Source organism: Parambassis ranga, chromosome 1, assembly GCF_900634625.1.
Source record: "Parambassis ranga chromosome 1, fParRan2.1, whole genome shotgun sequence".
NCBI classification, from domain to species: domain Eukaryota; kingdom Metazoa; phylum Chordata; class Actinopteri; family Ambassidae; genus Parambassis; species Parambassis ranga.
Genome location: NC_041022.1, coordinates 13046160 through 13065929, shown reverse-complemented (window position 1 = coordinate 13065929; position 19770 = coordinate 13046160). Strand labels below are relative to the sequence as shown.

The 19770-nt window shown below is 41.9% G+C and overlaps 1 protein-coding gene across 11 annotated transcripts in view; it reads left to right on the top strand.

The window, feature by feature from the left end:
* The window catches only part of LOC114435676 (nuclear factor 1 X-type-like), a 93808-nt gene that overhangs the window by 59323 nt on the left and 14715 nt on the right, over positions 1-19770 (top strand). For 7 of the 11 annotated variants that reach the window (XM_028405598.1, XM_028405614.1, XM_028405622.1 and 4 more), the window contains 5 exons: positions 17118-17180; positions 17499-17573; positions 17757-17880; positions 18336-18371; positions 18660-18787. In XM_028405598.1, coding sequence (XP_028261399.1) covers positions 17118-17180; positions 17499-17573; positions 17757-17880; positions 18336-18371; positions 18660-18787 — 426 coding nt within the window. The remainder of the gene's footprint in view (positions 1-17117; positions 17181-17498; positions 17574-17756; positions 17881-18335; positions 18372-18659; positions 18788-19770) is intronic. The other 4 variants (XM_028405640.1, XM_028405606.1, XM_028405650.1 and 1 more) reach the window with 1 other exon arrangement.

Sequence of the window (19770 nt, the reverse complement as noted above, 5' to 3'; positions counted from 1 at the left end):
AATGCAGACGCTTTCAATGTAGCAGTAAACATTCATTCAAAGGCGCTCATTAAAGCAGCCAACTCATTTATGCTATAGCCCATATGGCTCTACTATGGGTGAGCATGTGTGCCTCTAATGCATATTCTTTATTCATACACTTTCCACACTTGAGTGTATTTCAATTGAAATCAAGTGAATATGTAGTGGTGTGTAAATAGTCACACCATATAGTAATGTGTCCATGAAGTACTGTAATTAGTTAGACAATAAAGGGTTGCATAGTGGCACAGAGTTGGAAGGTTAGAAGGTTCAGTAAGTTCATTTTCAGTTTAATTTAATGACAGTTCTATCTGCAAGTTGTCAGTTCTTGTCAAAAAGCTCATTTTTTTTCTTGTATTATACTTATTTTAAAACACAAAAACAAGCATGTATTAGTGCAACAAATCATATAAGCTTGATTAAAAATGATATCCTTCCTTTGTACCAGGTTTCACTGTGGTTTGAAGCAGATAGCTTGTTGTCAAGAGTAAATTAAAAGAGGGAGGAAAAGAGGAAAAAAAATCTGCTACAAAAGAATAAATAGATCAGCCAACTCTTGGAAAGGTTTCATCTCAGTCATGACAGACAAATGAATAATATAGAAAAATACTGTTTGTTCTACAGTCGTCTCCTCTTTACTCACTGTGAAGGTCCTTGGCTGTAAATCGCCTGAAGGGTTGCACTACCAAAGATAACACTAATGCACTTGTAAGCTCAACCAGTCACTTAGCTGGGATATTTACAATTTTCTAGAGAAATCCTTGCCCAAGGAAGACACTTAAAAACAGACAGAGCTGAATGGGGAAGAGTTATGATGTATTTGTTGGCAATAGCATGACAGGCTCCAGCCTTTGAGGTGATGCAGAATGCTCTATTTATGATTTTTTTAAACTTCACATATTCAGTTCGACAGTTTGACTGATTATCTGTTTTCATGTAAGGCAACAGTTTGGAGGAGTATGTACAAGTGCAAGGGGCATTTAACATACCTGCAAGCTGTCTGTCAGTATAACTGCTGTCTTGTACAGTTGATTGATGTGTGGAGCAGATTCTGCTTTAAGAATAAGTCATACTCTCATGTCACTAAAAGTTTGCATTTAAAGTTTAAGGGAGCTTTTCTTCAATCACTGTTAATTTTTCACAGGGAGTATAGTTTAACAGCATAGCCAAAGTTTTGATTAGAATAAAATAAACTTTGTCATTGCACAGTAACGAAATTGCGGTTATGTTTTTCAATAATTTGTTTATTTAAATTGGTGAGTAAAACGTGAGATTAAGCATTATTTTCCTAGCCCACCCTGCTCACAGCAAAACCTCAACATGGACCTGGCATCAGTCTTTTCCACATTCATTTCAGTGTCAAGTATTTCAAGGCCTTTGGTCGTCTCACACCTCTCCAACCATTTCTCTGTCTGTCTTTTCTTCTGTCTGCGTCCGTCTCTCTGTCTCTCTAATGGTGTCCTCAACCAACCCCTGAAGAGCTTTACGTATGGGTGTGTTGGTTTTGGGAGCTGCTTTACTCAACATCAATCCAGGCTGGACAAGTGAAATGCCTTAAAATGACTGAAATCCCCCCCAAAGCTGATAGTACAGGGATAGTACAGGCTTATGTGTTCCAGTAGGATCTAGATGGAGCTAGATTGAGAGAGCGAGAGAGAGAGGGGAGTAGAATTCAAGCCAGTTTACCGAGCTAACACTGGCTGTCACATTTTGCATTATTGAATTACACTCCTACAAACTGCTAAATGATGAGTATCACATCACATTTATATGTGCTTCATTGACCTATTTCACTGCAACAGCTGCAACTTCTCCTTGAAACTGTTTTCACAAGTTTGAAAATGGGTTTCTAGTCCCTCCACCTTCACTGCAGCAAACAAAAGTGTGCATCCTTTTACTCTTCTAGGTATACTGTTAATTACTACAAAACTCAAAAGTATGAAAGTATATGACCTGCCACATCGTGAAACGTAAGATGTGCACAGAGGGCAGTGGTGGAGCATCAAAAATGAAAAGCAAACTTGTGTTATATCTTTGCGTCACACTGACGCTCCATTCCTCCTACTTTCTTCCTCCCTCCATCTTTCGCCACGCTCTAACTCCCCTGTGTTTATTTTCTTCCCTTCCAACTTCCCTCACTCGCCCATCCATCTATCCTTCCTCTCTCTGTCAATTATCTCATGTAAACTTTGCCTTTCCTCATTGTTTTTCCAGGGGAAAGTGCCTCTGCTTTTGATTAAGCCCAGGGCTCTGCTTTAATACCATAACTCCCCCCACCTCTCCAACACACACACAGCAACAACGTACAGCATAGAGGTTTGGCTGTTGCAGCCTATATGTTTCGAAGATGAAGCCACCATGTTTCTGCCTGTCCTAAATTAACTTAGCAAGATGAAGGACCATACCATGTTAGCGCCACATCTACATACAAACACACACTGAGACATACACAGGTGTGGTTTGGGTGGTGGACGACAGTAGCACCTGTCTGCCAGCTGGTTGTTGTCCCTTGGGGAGTTTCAGCTGTCTGACTGACAGGTGAGGAGGCCTGCGGCTGAGAGGCACAACACAGCTGTCTTAGTCCAGATGCTGAGGAGGGACAAAAATCCTCTGTGTGTGTGTGTTTTATGGTTGCCTCATTACCTCCCTCCCTGACTTCTTTTGAGTTTTGAATAAGCAGGGGCAAGTGTTGGGGTGAGCTTGAATAAGTATTGTGAACAGGTGAAACTGACAGACAAAAATATGGCTCTCATTTCCGGTGTGCTATGATTGAGACCTTTCTCCTTTCACTCTTTTTCAAAAATGTCACTCATCTTCCTCTTGTGCAGACTCTTCATATCTGTCTCCTGTAAGTCACCCCTTTCTTTTGCCCAATTTGTCTCCTCTTCCCTGTTTTTTCTCCTTCCCTTACTCCTTCCTCCCTCTCTCCCGCTCTCCTTCCTTCCCTTGTTGCCTCACTTTCTCCGGTTCCCTTCATCTCCCCTTTTCCACATAAAGCTGTTTTTCATAGAAGCCCATGCAGCCTGGAATAGCATTCCCTCGGGCACTGCAGGGTGAAACACTAGACTTTTCTGAGCCCAAGCCAAACAGATGCTGGCTCTTGGAGTCCCACCAGAAACAAGCCTTCATGCTTCTCTCGTTTTTCTTTCTCTTCCTCTCTCTTTCTATCTTATGTCTCTCTCTCTCTCTCTCTCTCTCTCTCTCTCTCACTTTCATGCTTTTTGTCTCTTCTCATCCTTTTGCTGTGCTTGGTTCCCGGTCTTTCTTCTTGGTCTCTCATTCTCCTGACACTTTCTCACACTCCTTTCTCTGTCTGACTCTGTTGCCTCCTCTCTGTCAAGGGCAACATCTTAGTTCCCTAATCTCTTTGCAGTGTTGTCCAAGCAGCCTGGTGTCTGGGCTCACAAGTCTGTTCAGCCTCAGTCTTCCTCCATTAAAATCTCTTTGTCAGGTGTGTGTTAGTTTGTGTCTCCACTTGATTAACAGAGACCCTCATCATAGAAACAAGAGAAGTTGGGGAAAAAGTTTGACTTGGTTTTCCCTCTTATCCACCCTTAATTCTGTTCTCCCACATTTTCCTTTTTGTATTGTTGCTCTCTTTCCTAGAAACTCTCAACCCACCTCATCCCAATTGTGTCTTTTTTTGTTTCAGCTGAACATGCTAGCTGCCTCCCCTCCTCCCTCCTTTTTGTATAGCTCCTTCTTCCACTTATTTTTCTCCCTGTCTTTCTTGCTTGGTCTTTAAATTCGCTTGAACCCATGGACCCCAACTGTTACGTAAATGGGTTAAATACAGACACACATGCTCCCATACTGTATGTACACACTCATGCCTGCACATACAAACCCTCTTTTCATCACATATGCACACACACACACACACACACACACACACACATAGTGCTATAGGGCCAAACTTGGCTTTGCAGCTTTTGGCAAGCGTTCAACTCTCTCCCAGTCTTCTCTATCGCTCACTAGCTGATGCAGTGTTTACATGAGCTGCCAGTCACAAGCAAATCAAAAGCTTTTTCCTCTGAGCTAAGAACAGTTGGGGGCCGAGGAGGTATGCTTAGAGTTGGTATGTTAATACTCATTTGACTATACCCATTTTGGGGCTCAATGTTGCCTTTTGTAAGTGCTGCTGCACTGCATTCACCTCTTTTTAAACAGGTGAAGTTAACCTTTTGAAAGTACTATAGGCTAAATATAGGCCGCCTTTTGTTTACATAGGAATACTTAGGAGTTTAGCAGGAAAACAGTCATTCATACTCGGAAAGAACCCTGTGAACTCCAGGGTACATAAGCCTTTTATAAGGTTATGTAACATATTGTGGTGGCTACATCAGGCATTACATCACTAGTTAGATTACAGGGGATCAGGTCTGCTCACACACAACTTCTACCCGTGTGTACACACACGTTGCCTTTTTGTAGCTCTGTAAATTACAGCCTGTATGTCTGTTAATTCACTCTTCACATTAAGTGAAGAGGATGATAAACGGTGTCTAATGATGTTTATCCTAAACCTAAAATTGAAAGTTTTTGGACTTTCTTTGCAGCTTTGATTCCCCAAGGCAACAGGTAAATAAAAAAAGTAGAACCTCCATTTTAATCCAGTGACGAAACACAGTGCTGGTTTGATAAACAAAACTACAGTAAAGGCATTGAAAAGCCTGAATGGGAAGGGAGAAAATAAATAAACAAGTTAACACAAATTATATCCAGTGTACAGTCCTTTTTTATGTCAGTTAGCAGATTTGAATCTGCAAAAAGATTTAAAGATTAGTGCTGCAATCCAGATGTAACCTCTCAGACAAACAGAGGTAGAGCTCCTGAAGATGAAAGTACTTAAGTGGTTACAGTAGTACTAAAAGATTCTTTGCTGTGGAACTCATTCACAGCATTTCTGATTGTCTTCTGCTGAAATGAAACACGTCTAACAGCTCATTCAGGCTCTTCAAGTATTTAGCCAGAGTAAATGCTAGTCATAAGTAACTGACTCAGAGTTAAATTGCAACTGAAAAGCTCTCACCTTAGGGTTAACAAGCTCTTCATTTTGTTTCATTAAACCACTTCCTGGAATAAACCCCCTAGTGTGTTTGTGTAAGGTCTGTAACACTATGATTTGGCTTTAAATGTGAGGTTACACTAAATATAATTGATTAGGGTCATAGGCTGAAGCTAAGCAGAGCACTGTTAATATGGATTATACAGCATAGTCAAATACTGTGGTCCAGTTGCCATGTGTACAATCAGATATTTTGTGTCTGTGTGTATGTGTGTTAGCTTAGTAAGGGCAGAGTACAGGGATGATGTGTGGGGTGATTGTGGTAAGGAGTTGAATTAGATTTAGAAGTAGAATTAGTGACGAGACGTTAAGCGGGATGGGCTTATAGGCTAAGCACTGGGGGGGAATCCTTATATAAACACTCATGCATGCACACATGCCCGCGCACACACACACACAGACACACACACATCAAGATCAATCAGTACATGAATGCATGAATTTCTGTGCTGTGGAAAGTTTGACACACTAGAGATAAAGGAAGGAAGGAAAGAAAGGAGAAAGACATGACTGGAGAAGCCAGACAAATCAGAACAGAGACCCACATACATATGTTATGTCAGTGTGCGGTGTTTTAGTGACTTGTGCTCTGTGGGTACACACATGCTTTGTCTGTGTTCCAAACTCTAAAAAGACTGCAGGCCTCTGTTGTCTGGCAGAAGCCTTGGAGTCGCCTGCTGTCCTCTGCCCACACTGATTGCTCTTTTCTGGGGACAGAGATTAGAAAATGGCAAAAGGTTATAAAATGTGTGCACATACATTATTGAGGCATACGCTTAGACAAATCTTTTTTTCCCTCTTGCCATTCATGCTCACACAAATTGACCCTATGTGGCAGTGATGCAGCTTCCCAGAGAGTGTGTCTATATAGCCAGACAGATGGTGGTCCACTGTACTGTACATCTACATTCTGATTGGTTTATCTGTTTGTGTTGTTGTCCTCAATTGTTTGTTCGGACTCCAAGCTGTTGATATGCATGCTAGCTGCGAGGGTTACCATCATCACCATTTGTTGGATTAGCTTGTTTTTATTCTGCATCCTTTCTGTAGTTTTGGGAATACCATTTTCTGCTTAGATACTAATCATCTCTTTCACTTTGTAACTAATAGGAATTTGCATGATGTCTTATTGTTTGTGTGTGTTTTGCATTTACTAATATTTTGCTGTGAATCCTCATCAATGACATAAAATTCACCTGTTCTTGTGGCTGCTCCATCAAAGATCACATTCAACCTCACAGGGTCACCCAGTGACTTCAGTCTGCCCGTCGCGCCTGGCTCCAGCTCCCTCACATGACCTCACCCTTGGCCCCTCACCCCTGCCTCCATCTGCCCTTACTAGGCTGCACAATGCACAAAGAGTGCCTGAATAATGTGTGGCTGTGCTTGTGTGAAAGTGTGTGAATGTGACAAAGTCACATGCCACTTCTTTTTGAGCACTCTTTTATCTTTTTCGTATTATGATTTGGTGTGTGTGTGTGTGTGTGTGTGTGCGTGCGCGCCATAAGCCAGCAGTTCAGCCCTTGAGATCTGGCAAGATTTCAGTCTGCCTCCTCTGCATCTCCATGCCATATCCTCTCCTCTCCTCTCTCGTCAGCACACTGATAAATTCACACAAATGACAACATGTATGCATATTGACATGGCACAAAATGAGCATGAACATCAACCCTTGTCAACCCTGTCAAGCTTTGCTTTCATTGGCTCATACATTCTGACATGGCTATGATTGGCCAACGTGTTTCCACACCCCCGTGTACACACAAACACATAAGCACATTCAAACACACTGTTTGCTTTACTTGCCCTGTGTTGAGCTGTCTGGTTGGCATCTTCTCTAACTACAGTGCCAAGGGGTCAAAGGTGACCACAGCTTGGCAGCATAAGCTCCATGTCCTTCCGCTCCACTGTGGGTATGTGTGTCTGTGTGTTGTCAATGTGACAGTGTGACCTCTTTGATCAAGTTTGCTCTCCTGGAGTTTTCCTTCATGTACATATACAGTATGATATATACAGCCTTTATACGCTGCACTGTTTCCACTACACTCGTCCGCTTGCCAGCAGCTCCCTTCCTCCTCTCCTGCTAGCATCCCTGCTCCTCCCTTTCTTTTGATTCCCTGACACCCTACCTCCCACAGCCCTCTTACTTTCTGCAACTCACCCTCCCTCTGTCCTCTTGGCACAGATTGACAGAATTGAGTCTCTTGGATTGTTCATACATCCCAGTGAGACACATATTGTGTCCAGCCCACTGAGTGCTGCACTGTCTGTGTACAGCCAAACAGAGAACAATGTCCAAAAACTACTGTATAATGGCCTGTGGTCCAGAAGCCACAGACTTTGTATTATAGTGAACATTTACACTTTACTGAAATTACACAGTTGGATTTTTTTAATAACTGGCATAATTCTTTTTAGATTGAAAATGATTTTGCAGCAGAAAATTATTTTGTTATGATTTTCATTCACTCCCAAAAGAACAATCACAATTTTCAGATGTATTCAAATAGATGGAGTTTTTCTTTACTTTTATCATTTCATTTCTCAGGAGCCAAGAACTCCTAAGATTTCCTCTGTAATTGGGTCTCTTGCTTTGCAGTGCAGCACATCCACCCAGCTGACTTATTGACGTATTGTTATGTTCATAAAGTGGCACATTTGCTCTGAATTTTCATTGAAGTGTTCCTCTGGAGAAAAAGACTTGGCTGCAGGAAGAATGTTTGTTATCACTGTTATCTCAGTGGTGCTTTTGGAGAAATTGGCAAGGTTGCTCTGTATCACTTTGTGGCTGTGTGTGCGCGTGTGCATGTGCGTATGTGTCATTGAGGATGTTTTCTCGCTCTTATCGATGTGTCCTTGGCTGCACAAGTGCACCAGCCTTTTATCAGTGAATTTAACTTTCTTTTATGTATCTCGTGAAGAAATGCAAAGAGTTTGGGATGTAAATGTGAGAAAAAGAGTGTACACTGTACACTGTAACACTGTAAGTACACAACAAAATATAGTGCAGGTCGTAAGTTGTTTAGAATACATTAGTACCAAACAGATGAATATGAAAATCTGAAGTATAAATTGGGGGGAAAAAATGAAGAGAACAAGTTCTAGGAGTAGAACATGGGAGAGGCTTACCTTAAAGCACCCCTCTGCTGGCCAGACAGGAAGTGTGTGTAACAGCCTCAGCACAAAGACCCACAGTGTGTATCTAGGCCAGCAGGAAAAGGGACCGGGGGAGGAGAAATCCAAGTCTCAACACAGGCCCTTCCTCACTCTTCAGCTTAGTACTATACTTTTTTTGCAACATTTCCAGGTTTCTTTTTTGCACTGCAGCACTCAGCTGCTCTGTGCTGTCCTGTGTGACTACCTGGGCATTTTCTTTGTTATCCTTTTCTTGTTGTATTCAGGCTTCTGTGTTGCATTCCTCATAGCAGACCTGTGCTATGCATAACAGTCCTGCTTAGTGTCACACTGCTGCACATTCGTTTCCCCAGACTCCCTTGTCTCTGTCTTCTTTCCACAAACTTTTGTCATCTTTTACTGGTGTCCTGTGTATTTCTCTCATTTTTCAAACGTGTTCTGTTCCTTCAGAATTACATTATCTTGGCTCACATATCTTTGTGTTTTTGCACTTTCTGGTAGGTTTCCCCATCTGTAACTGTCTCTTTGTTGTACAGCGCTTAGCTCCTGATGTTCCACAGTGTAAGGCTTTTTGATTTGAAACACTCTTTTTGAACATGATAGTGTGCATGCTGTAAGTGTCTTGCTATCTAAGGGCAAAATGCAAAAGGGATAAGCTCCTACTCACATCTCAATAATATTCACGGCTCCATATTTCACTTTAATTTTATTCACATCACATCTCTCTCTCCCTTTTCATCTCTTTGTCTGCCTTTTTCTCCATTCCTGGCCTGCTTTGCTCCTCAGTCTAGAGAGTGAAGTCTGAGCTAGCTGAGACGCCTGGCCCAAGGCCTTGTTGCTTTATTTGCATTTCACCATGGTCTGCATGTGCCAGGAAAATGCCACCTGGTGGTGATATCCCCGCTACTGCAGCCATCTTTTCAGCCTGTGTATGAGTCTCTCTGATGTTTGTATCTTGTGAAAGCTGGGAAGGTAGCAGCAAGAGTAAATGTACCGCCTCCTTCCTTCTCCCTCCCCCGTGTTCCCCTTCTCTTTCCCTTTCCGGCCTTTGTGCAGCTGTATTTATTTGGGCCGGACAAGGGCTTTGCAAAGACATTGGTCCTCAACACACTTGGGCCCCCGCCTCGGTTGACTCCTTTTAAGCTGAGTAGAGATGGAGGTTGACAGGGTAATAATGCTGGTGTCAACACCACTTACAGGACAGTTATATCAGTATCAGCTCGGCAGGGGGACGTTCACACTCTGTTAGACTGGGTCGTGAACCGTGCTGGGGGCCCCTAACCTCCCCCACACATACACTCACACGTGCAGTATGCCCAAGCTGTTGCTAATAAAGCAGCCTAAACATACATGAATACTAAATGCTCATACTGACAAATTAATAGACACATCCATACATGGACTGAACACATTAGTCCAGAACAGATTTTTCCACATTCTTTTTACCACAGTATATTCACATTTGATCATGTCGTGTGTGACTTTTTAAGATAATTCCTTGAGTGTAAAGACTGCTATTTGGATTCCTATTTAGTTGACAAAGTCAGCAGCAGTTCATGTCGAAGCCTTGTGTGCTTTCTGTCCCTGACACATGTCAGTTGGAAGAGTACATTTTTGTGTCTTTGTGTGTGTGTTCCTGTGTCTGTTGAATTCTCGCTCCTTTAGCCCTAGCAATCCGTCAGGACTTTCAGCGGCTGTCCAAAAGCAAGTCTTGTCAGCATGACTTCAAATCACAGAATCCCATTTACACTCAACTATCCATATTAATTATGAATCAGAGTACTGTTGGAGGCCTTCGTGACCACACTGCATAGCAATGATCACAGTGCAAGAGGTACTTGAAAGATATCCCTTATTGCTTCTGTTACAACATATGGAATATACCACTGGGAACTTCTGAATGTGGACATGCTTTTATTTATTTTATTTTTTTTACCTCCTTCTGGATAAGCTTAGGTTTCTTGGATTCCACATTTAAAACACTTGAACAGTGTATTTACACAAATAAAGACGCTCTCCCTGTTGGCCTTCTTACAGTTACTTTAGACAGCAATAAATATTTTCATATTCACATCTATCCATTTATAACATTTTTTAGCTCACTTCTGTCTTGTCACTTTGGAACTGATGTGGTATTTCATATCTTGTTTTGTCAAAACGGATGACATAGAATAAACTGACAAGCATCCACTGCTGGCAAGGTTAATACAAAGCATTGTTTCAGATGCTCTGATTTAAGGAAACAAGTCATGGCATGTTAAAACCGTGAGTCATTTCGGCTCAGTGCAGTAAAAACACATTTGAATCCTTGATAAACTGGCTTTTTCAGGTACTAGTATCCTGGATCTGCCTCCATTTGTAAGAGCCAAGTATCAAACCAAACTTGAACCATGAGCAATGATAGAGTTTTATTCAAATTTACCAAACCCAGCCTGAATTTCAAGTTCATAACTCTCACAAAAAGTCATTTCACACCCCACAGAGTAAACATTTGGATTGCTTTAATGTCTTTAATATTCAAATGATGAACCATTCACTTTTCACTTGTCTACAAATATTTGAAGACTTGCCATTTTTTTTCAAATAATGAAGGACTTTAAATTGTTGTAATTGGTACGCCCTGATTTTCTGTGCTCTTACTCTGAGAATTTCCCCAAATTGATTATTATAGACCATTGGGTAGGCTAATTTAATATAATCTTCCCCGTTGTGGGGATACTATCTGTGAGCCTACAGCCTAATAATTAGCGTAACTTCCATTGTCGCTGCCCTGAATCCCCTGGTGACTTTATTAAGCCAACATCTCTGGATGTCTCCAGAAACTGTCAGGGACCATTTTAGAACTATGAAAACAATTGCAGCCTAGTGATGAAGAAATGGTACAGGCAGCCGTGTATTACAAGATGATGATGGGGTGAGAAAAGCGAGTTGAAAGGAGAGGGGCTGAAGACAATAAATGGGCAGATTTGGGCATCTAGCCAACAAGATACCCCCTCCAAACATCGACTGTACATTATCCCCCACTCCATTCCCTGTGAGTTCATGTATGCTCTTCCTAACCCAAAACCTGGTTCGTCTTTCCTACCGTCCATACTCCTAGCCATGTAATCCCTCCCTCCCTCCCTCCTTTCTGCTCCTCCCTATGTTCTTCCCCCTCTCTTCTCCTCCTCCTCTCTATCTCTCCGTTCGTTTCTTTCCATCCCTCCCCTCATCTCTCAGCATCCCTCTCTCCTGGGTCTTCTTGCCATGGTGCGGTGCTGTTGGCAGAGCGTGGGCGCAGGCGGTACACAGACGGGAGCACAGATGGGCAGCAAGCTGCGCAGGGCGGCCAGGCACACCTGCTCCACACACACACACACACACAGAGAGCCCTACTCTGCCACCTCGCCACACAGCCTGCCTGCCTGCCTGGCAAAGTGGCATGGATCAGGGACACATACACAAATACTCACATGTATACGTAGATACATACATTTATTTGTACATCCATACGTGCATACGCAAATGTTAGCACATGTGGAGATCTGTTCATACATGGTGTATGTGTCATACACACAATGTGTATGTGTTTAGTTAATTACACCATCAAACTATAATATTCTTTTGACATTTTAATTCTCTTCAGATTCTCTTAACTTCCACTTCAGAGTAACTTATAAGCTTTTGCTTCTCAGTGTAAAATTTCTAAAAGGTCACATTCACACATTGGTTCACCACATGGGGATACGGTTAACACTTTTGTGACAAAAGCACACACATACACACACTAAATAGCACCGATGATAAAGACTTCTTAACACTGAAACAGAAATATACACTCTCATATGACACAGACTTAAATAATAAAAAAATACATCAGAAATATATATATATAAATAAAAAGAGGGAAAAAAATTAAATAACGTCCAATAAAAGAGCTGAGTGAACATCTGTGTGGGATAGCCGGGGGGATTAGGAGGGTTTGGAACATTTTAAGCGCATTAAGGATTAAAAAAAGGTCAGAATGTTTAGCAACATACCGATAAACCTCTTAAGCGAAACCCAATTGGGAGGCTGTACCGCGTTATCCTGTGTTTTAGGGAGGAGAGGAGAGGGGGAGGAGGAGATGGAGGGGGAATAGTAGAGTTGACATTTGTTCCAACAAGGAGGGGAATCTCAACACATACTTGTACTTACACACAGAGTATGTAAAGTCACTTGTTGGTTTGTGTGGTGAAGTTGTACAGACTTATAAATGGTCAGCACAGTCCATGTGTCCAACCAGCCATTGTTTAGCCTGTTTGACTCTTCTTTCATTTTTCATCTTGACTTCCCTTTTATCACATACTTACAATCATCAGTGTTTTTTTCTGTCCTTGCTCTGCTGGCCGCAAAGTGTGACAGACAGGCAACTTTGTCTCACCCTGAACACCTGCCACTCAACAGCGCAGTCCCAACAGGTCACTGAGCTAATACCTAATCCACAACTGATGGATGGATAGATGGTTGCCTAGTGCGATGTGCCTTTGATATGTATATTTTTTCTGACCTTTTGACTTTAATAGTACAACAAGTAGTAACAGGGGAAAACCTCAGTACTGACAACCACGTCACAATACCAAACAGAATCGGCACATTTTTGATAGCAAAATAATAAAAACACTCACATTTTATCACAAAAACACATGTCCAACCTTATGACAGATGTAATGAGAGTTATGGCTACATTAGTGCACAGACAGTAACAATGTCAGGGCATGAACGTTTTGGACCTCTTCCTCAGTGACCCACCTTTAGTTATATTGTTGTTATTGTTCATTTGGCTCTTGTCTTCAGTTGCCGCATGACCATGACACATATCAGATTGTGCATGTGGGCATACCATGGCCCTCAGCAGTATGGTCTTCAACATTCTCATTGTGTGGAGTGTATGACCTCTCTGCTCCATCCCTTATGGTATTGGAGCCCATGCCACTACTATTTCCAGCTGGGGATTTCATTTCATTGATTATAGGTCAAGCGTTTTTCTTTAGTTGCAAAGCTTTGCTGCAGTGACTTCTCCAGCAATAAACCTGTCTGTCGATTGAATGTTACCTGTGCTACTAACATCATGCACATTTAGCACTTTTGTAGATAAGCCCTCAAATAATAATAAATACCCAGAATATGACAACCACCAATCGTTGACTGGAGGTGACCATGATAAGTACAGAAAAATCCTCCCTTTAGTAGCAGGAATTAATATAACACACACAGCTGAGGGGCTTATACTAGATCATTAAATACAAAAAATGGGGGGACATATTGAACCAATGACTAGGAAAGCCACAGTAATATGTGCTGGTTGTGAGTTAGATTGTAAGTGTTAAGTCACATACTGGTAGATGGAGGGATTATGGGACAGAGAGAGCAACCACAGTCAGGGGTGCAGTAGAGGACATCAAGGCCATGGTAAGCGGAGTTATGTTTACTGTGATGGGGTCGTGAGATTTGCCCTGTAGCATGCAGAGAAATTCTGCAATCAGCAACTAGTGACAGCATAATTAATCTGTAGCCACAGAAGAACCACTGTATTTATAAAGCAGCAACACAGACACACCACAAAAGAAGCCTTATGATTTTAGTTTATGAACTACTTCTAACATTTTATCATCTTTATTTCCACGTATTGCATTTTGAATGCTCTGATTTCGCACATATTTCATCACCAATCCAGCCAAATATATTACCACTATTTTATCTTATTGGAAGTAAGATAGGATGTAAATAAATAAATACTTCATTCATTTTTACTGCGCATCAAAATATTTGGTTGTACAAAGGCATTATGTTTATATTTTCTTTTCCCACCATTTGGATAAGGATGTTTTCCAAAAGCTAAATCGAGTACAAAGCTGATTTTCGTTTAAAACCAGGTGCAGATGATGCATAATAAGAGTTAAATTATTTGAAGCTGTTGTCAAACATAAAGCAGTTGGTTAACAGAAAATAAGCCTGTGCATCATTAGGTCATTCTGGTTTTATCTCTGTGTTGATTCTTTTGAATTTACTGGTTCGAAAGGCACCGCAGAATGGGCTGAAAGGTTTGAGGTTAGAGATGGGGTTTCTGGTTGTGGAGGCAGAGGGGCATCCAGGGGAAGGGGGACTGCAAGGCTATGATTGGGATTGCTAAAGGGAGGGCTTTAGGGGGCTGCCGTGAGAAGATAAGGGGCTGTATGTGTGGTTTGGAGGCTGGTGGGGGTGGTTAGTAAGGGGGGGGGGGGTTGTGGCTGCTGTTGTGGGCTGCAGCTTGCAGAGCGGTGATAACCAGCAACCAGAGCTCCGTCTTACCTCCCTCTTGCCCTGTCCTCCTCACGTCTCTGTATAGATACATGATGCGCTGTTGAACTCAACAAGGCACTTCGTTCCAATAAGTGATGTAGCGATGCGTTGTAAGATCTGTGTTAGCTGGCTAAGTATCCCCAGCTCAGAACACTCAAGCCACAACTGTTGAAAGCTCCAGTATCTAGCTAGGTTATCTTATTTTACAGTCCCCCTGAACAGCTTTTCAAGAGCTGAATAAGCTCTGTAGGCAGGAAAGCACATCTGATCTCCCCTAAGAATAAAAAAACAATTTAGAGAAGAAGAATAGAAAAGAAAATTGTTGTCATGGTATCCTTTTGGCCAGTCAAGACCTCAGGGTGATGTTGAGGACAGCTATCAGTTTTCCTGTTGCTGCACATATCTGTCTGACAGTCTCTTATCTCCCAAGAGCCTCAGCTTTCACACCTCTGCAGCAGCAGAACATGTTGGGGTCATGACAGGCCAACAATGGGATATTTAAGAAACATGAAAGGCAGGATTTCCAAGGGTGTTTCCGAAAAATTGATATGTCTATATTGGAAAACATTTGTTCTCTTTTACTCAATAAGATATGCCGTATATGATTCCAAACCAGGAAATATAGTGGTATTTAAGAGTAGGGTCGTCAAATGAGGATGTCAGTCAGATGGGGGTATTGTAGTGTCAATGACATGGTTTTCCACAATGTCGGTAGAGTATTGTATCTGATTTCATAGTTTTAAATACCCCAACTGTGTATCAAATACTGAATACTAATGGTAGCAGACACATGCACTCTTTGCCTGCTTGAATTCTTTTATGATATTTTTGCCATTGATAGTACATTCACTTTAAGTCTTCCAGTTTGTGGCTTACACATTACAGTACAACACATATATATCCAGCATACTGTACATACTGCAAGGAAACTGTGTATCTAGCCAGTGCATGTATGGTGTGAGAAATGGAGTGTTTACAATAATGTAGAGCCCTGCAGTGAAATACTGCAGGATGGTAAAAAGGCCAGTGAAGTCAGGTTGTTTTCTCAACAGCTTTCATTGGCCATCATATATGTTTACTCTGAGTGTGTACCTCAGTGTTTGTCCACGTATAAATGTGTATGCGTTTGAAAGTGTCTGGATGCGTGCGTGGCGGGGGCGCAGCCTCGTATGTTTGGAGTGAGTGCCGTCAGTTAGCTGGAATGTGGCACTACCGCCAATGCTAAGATGGCTGCCAAGCTCTAAGATGGCTGCCAGGATTACACCCAGCCAGTGAGAGACACAGAAGAGCAAGATATTCTGCATGAGAAGAGAGGGGGAAAAGAAGCTCTCTTTCATTTCTGTGCTCTTTCTTTTCTTTCATTCTTGCTCTTCTGTCTGTCTCGCCCCTCTCTCTGGATAAGCAGAGCTTCGTAGGCTGCGAGACAGGTCTGTTATTGTTTCTGCTCAGTAATCTGTGGCTTAGCGTGGCTGCAAGGCAAGTGCTGCTGGCAGGAGTCTGTGTGCTCTGTTATCACCTACAGCCTGCAGATAAACACCTCCTTTAGCTAGCTTGCTAGCTACCTACTGTCTAGCTAGGCCTGAATGTACAGCCGATAGCATTAGTCCACCTCACCACACCGGTCCAGGAAATTGACCCCAGTCTTATTCGGCAACTTGTGGTCATGGAGAGCAAGGAAATACTTAAAGTTGCTCAGTCTGTGTTACAGATCTGTAAACATATATTTATATACGACAGTGTTTTGACAGTCCTGGCAATAATTCACCAAGAGGCCGACCTTTCTCAGGACTCATACTACAAAACTCATCTGCTAACCTCCTCTTTCATTTTTGTGGCTCATGCAAGTGTAATTGCCCCCCTGAATTGCCAAGACTTGGTTCATTTGTGTCTGCTCATGTTTGCAAAGCCCTGGTGTTTCCATACACCATAACAGGTGTGTGGTTCGAGTGTGTGTTTTCCTACTTGATTCCAAGGGGAAATACTTTGCCTCAACTTTAACAAACTGTCCCTCAAATCCCTCGGGGCAAGCCGACTGGCATGGTCAGCCTTTTTTACTCAATTTGTGTGTCTGTATTTATGTGTGTATGTGTGTCCATGCCAGGATTACAACATGTATTAGAGCATGAAAAAAAATTAGAGAAAGAAACAGATTGAGAGAGAGAGAGGGTGTGTGGGGGTGTGTGTTCATGTGTGTCTACGTGTGTGTGTGTGTGTCTGTAAGGTGCTCTGTTTACTCAGACTAAATCCCTACCAGCAAGAAAGTATTAAATAGGATTAGGGTAAGGGATATGATTGCGTGGTTAGATACTAAATGGCATAGCAGCGCAGTGTAAATCATTGCACCTTAAGTCTGAAGGGACGGAGCAAAATGGGAGAGTACATTCTTAGATACAAGATTGTCACACAAAAATGTGTGAATTCACACACAGACATTCACAAGATGTATACCATATCCCTCACACCTCAAATATCATACTGTTGGCATCATAGATACATAGCTATGATTCACTGAGGCACTTACCAGTATGTTTTTCGTTCTTTTTTTAAGCATGTAAACCATTTGTCTTTCACTCTTCTCTCCATTTCCATGCAGAATCTGGACAATCAGACAGCTCCAGCCAACAGGGAGACACAGACATCAAGCCACCACCCAATGGTAGGTACACACATGCGCTTGTCCATGTCCAAACACTGTCAAATCAGCATAATAGAATTGATTCCATCATGCTTATCAGTCTTAACATATTCCAATTATGGATCCAATTAGCAAGCACATGCACACAGATGTTGAACCACAAACAGAGTTGCAGATGGTCGTGGTCTCAAAGGCATATGATTTTCAGGGTTTCTTCTTTGTTCTTGTTTTTTTTATATGAGAGTGGGGTCTGTTGAAACACAACTGTGAATATTGAATGTATTTTCAACTTTTAGTCTTTGTGATTGTAAAGAATTGATCCACATCGTGTCTGTACAGGGCACCTGAGTTTCCAGGACTGCTTCGTCACCTCAGGGGTGTGGAATGTGGCGGAGCTGGTCAGAGTTTCGCAGAGTAAGTAAACCACCTCACAGATAAACAGTAAAGATATGGATTTATTTGTCTTTTGTGTTACAGATTGTTTCTTTATGGTTTGCTCAAAACAATCAACTAATCAGTTTTGATGTTGCTTTTATTATGAAGAATTGAACCACACTGCAGCACTCCTTCCCCTCTTTATGATTATTTCTCTGTTAGCTCCTGTAGCCACAGCATCAGGTCCGAACTTCTCACTGGCTGACCTGGACAGCAGTCCCAGCTACTACAACATTAACCAGGTGGCTCTGGGGCGCCGCTCCCTCACCTCTCCTCCTTCGACCAGGTAAATGTTCAAACAGCATTTCTGTGGCAGCGTGTACAGAGATATACAGTACACTCACTGTCGTAGAAGTACAGCTGTTCAGTATGAATAGAGATTCTCATGGATTAAACCACCACGTTGCTTCAGCAGTTCTGCCTTTGTTTGTGGTTCTGTGTGATGCCAAGGGCAACCTGGAGGGAAGTGTGAAATCACAGTGTTGTAATATTGGCCAGCGGTACATTGTTTCTTATCACAAAGATGACTTTACTGGCAAGTAAAGCACATCTTTCATTGAGGTTTTTTGCACTTGGTATTTGGCACTACAAGTCCATTCACAGTCCTGGAACCTCTTTTTTATGTGTGTGTCTGTTGGGTGCTCTGTTCTTTCTGAATGTGTGACGGCTCTTTGTGCTTTTTCCTCTTTTGTGTCTTTCTTAACTTTCTCTTCTTACTTCTGTCATCTGCTGTCACTTTAGGTCTGAGGTGGAGTTGTACGCAAACCTTCCACGGAGGTAGTTATAAACACCTAACAGTTGCAAATCAATGAGACATGCACAGAAAAACACAAACACACTTAGAGAGAGAGTCTTAACATGTGACTGTATCTGCTTCTATCTTTTCTTTCTATTTCTTCTTTCTTCGTTCATAGTTTTGACATTTCCTGTGCTTTGTCTGTTCTCCTCCAAGACTTTGCGATAGTGGTTTTGTTGCCTCTAAGATGCAAATGTTGTATTCTTCAGCTGTACATCATCTGTCCCACACCTTTACTCCACCCACCTAATGTCCTTTCACCCCCTCAGCTCTACCAAGCGGAAGTCCTTAGACGACAGTGAGCTGGAGAGCCCCACAGATGATGTTTTCTACCCTGGACGTTCGCCTGCTGCCAGTTCCTCCCAGTCCAGTGCGTGGCCCAATGACATGGATGCAGGTACCTTCCCCACCCCACCCCACACCTGTCACCCACTATCCATCATGAAGCTTTTACACCTTCCTGCCTGTCCCCCCACCCTACTAAAAAAGTCCAAACAGTTTCCTCCTTTTGACTTACTGTACACTCCCTACATCAATCTTTTTTCATTTTTTTTCTGGTGTTGTGCACCAAAAATTCCACTCACCCACCAATCACCTTTTCGTAAAGACCTGTAGCACAAACAAACAAACCCTCAACTTTCAATTTATGCTAATGCGCTGATTATTTGTCAATGAAATTTCAGCGTAGTTTATTTAGTTTATGACAGAAAAGACTGATTTATCAGTCCACATGAGCAATATAAAATCACAGCACGTTCGGTGTTTGAACTGGCAACAAATAAGGTGTCCATTTTGTACTGAACTTACAGCAGAACTTCTTCTTGTGTAGAAGTTGTTTAAGGAACATTTTTTGTTGACAGTAAAAGTATACAGTATAGGAGGTACAGCCCTAAAAACCTGCAGGGCTGCTCTTGGTCGACCCTACACACAATTGGAACAAAAGTAATAAATGTCCTGAGGGGTGGTTCTTATAATCACAACCTTGAACCAGCTCTGTATTCCTGCAGTGGAAATTCTCCTAAATAAACCCTTAATAATATGTAAATACGATAACTTAATATAGTTTAATTAGTGGGGCATAACATAAGTCATCATCATTACCCAATTTAGCAACAGAGGGTGACTAAATGAAAGTTTCAAGATCATAGTCGTCTCAGATTTGTTTCAGACTGTGACAAATCATACAAATACCTGCCAAAATAAAGATGATTTAGGTGAATATTGAAAGCCCCTAGTTATAAAAATCAAAGAACAATTGTACAGTCAACACCTTCAGCTTGTGGTGTTGCTATTTTACACTAATTGGAAAAGTCTCTGCCTTTATTGTTAAGTAAATAGATTTAAAGGCTTCAGCATGTTTTAAATAGCAGTCTGTTTTAA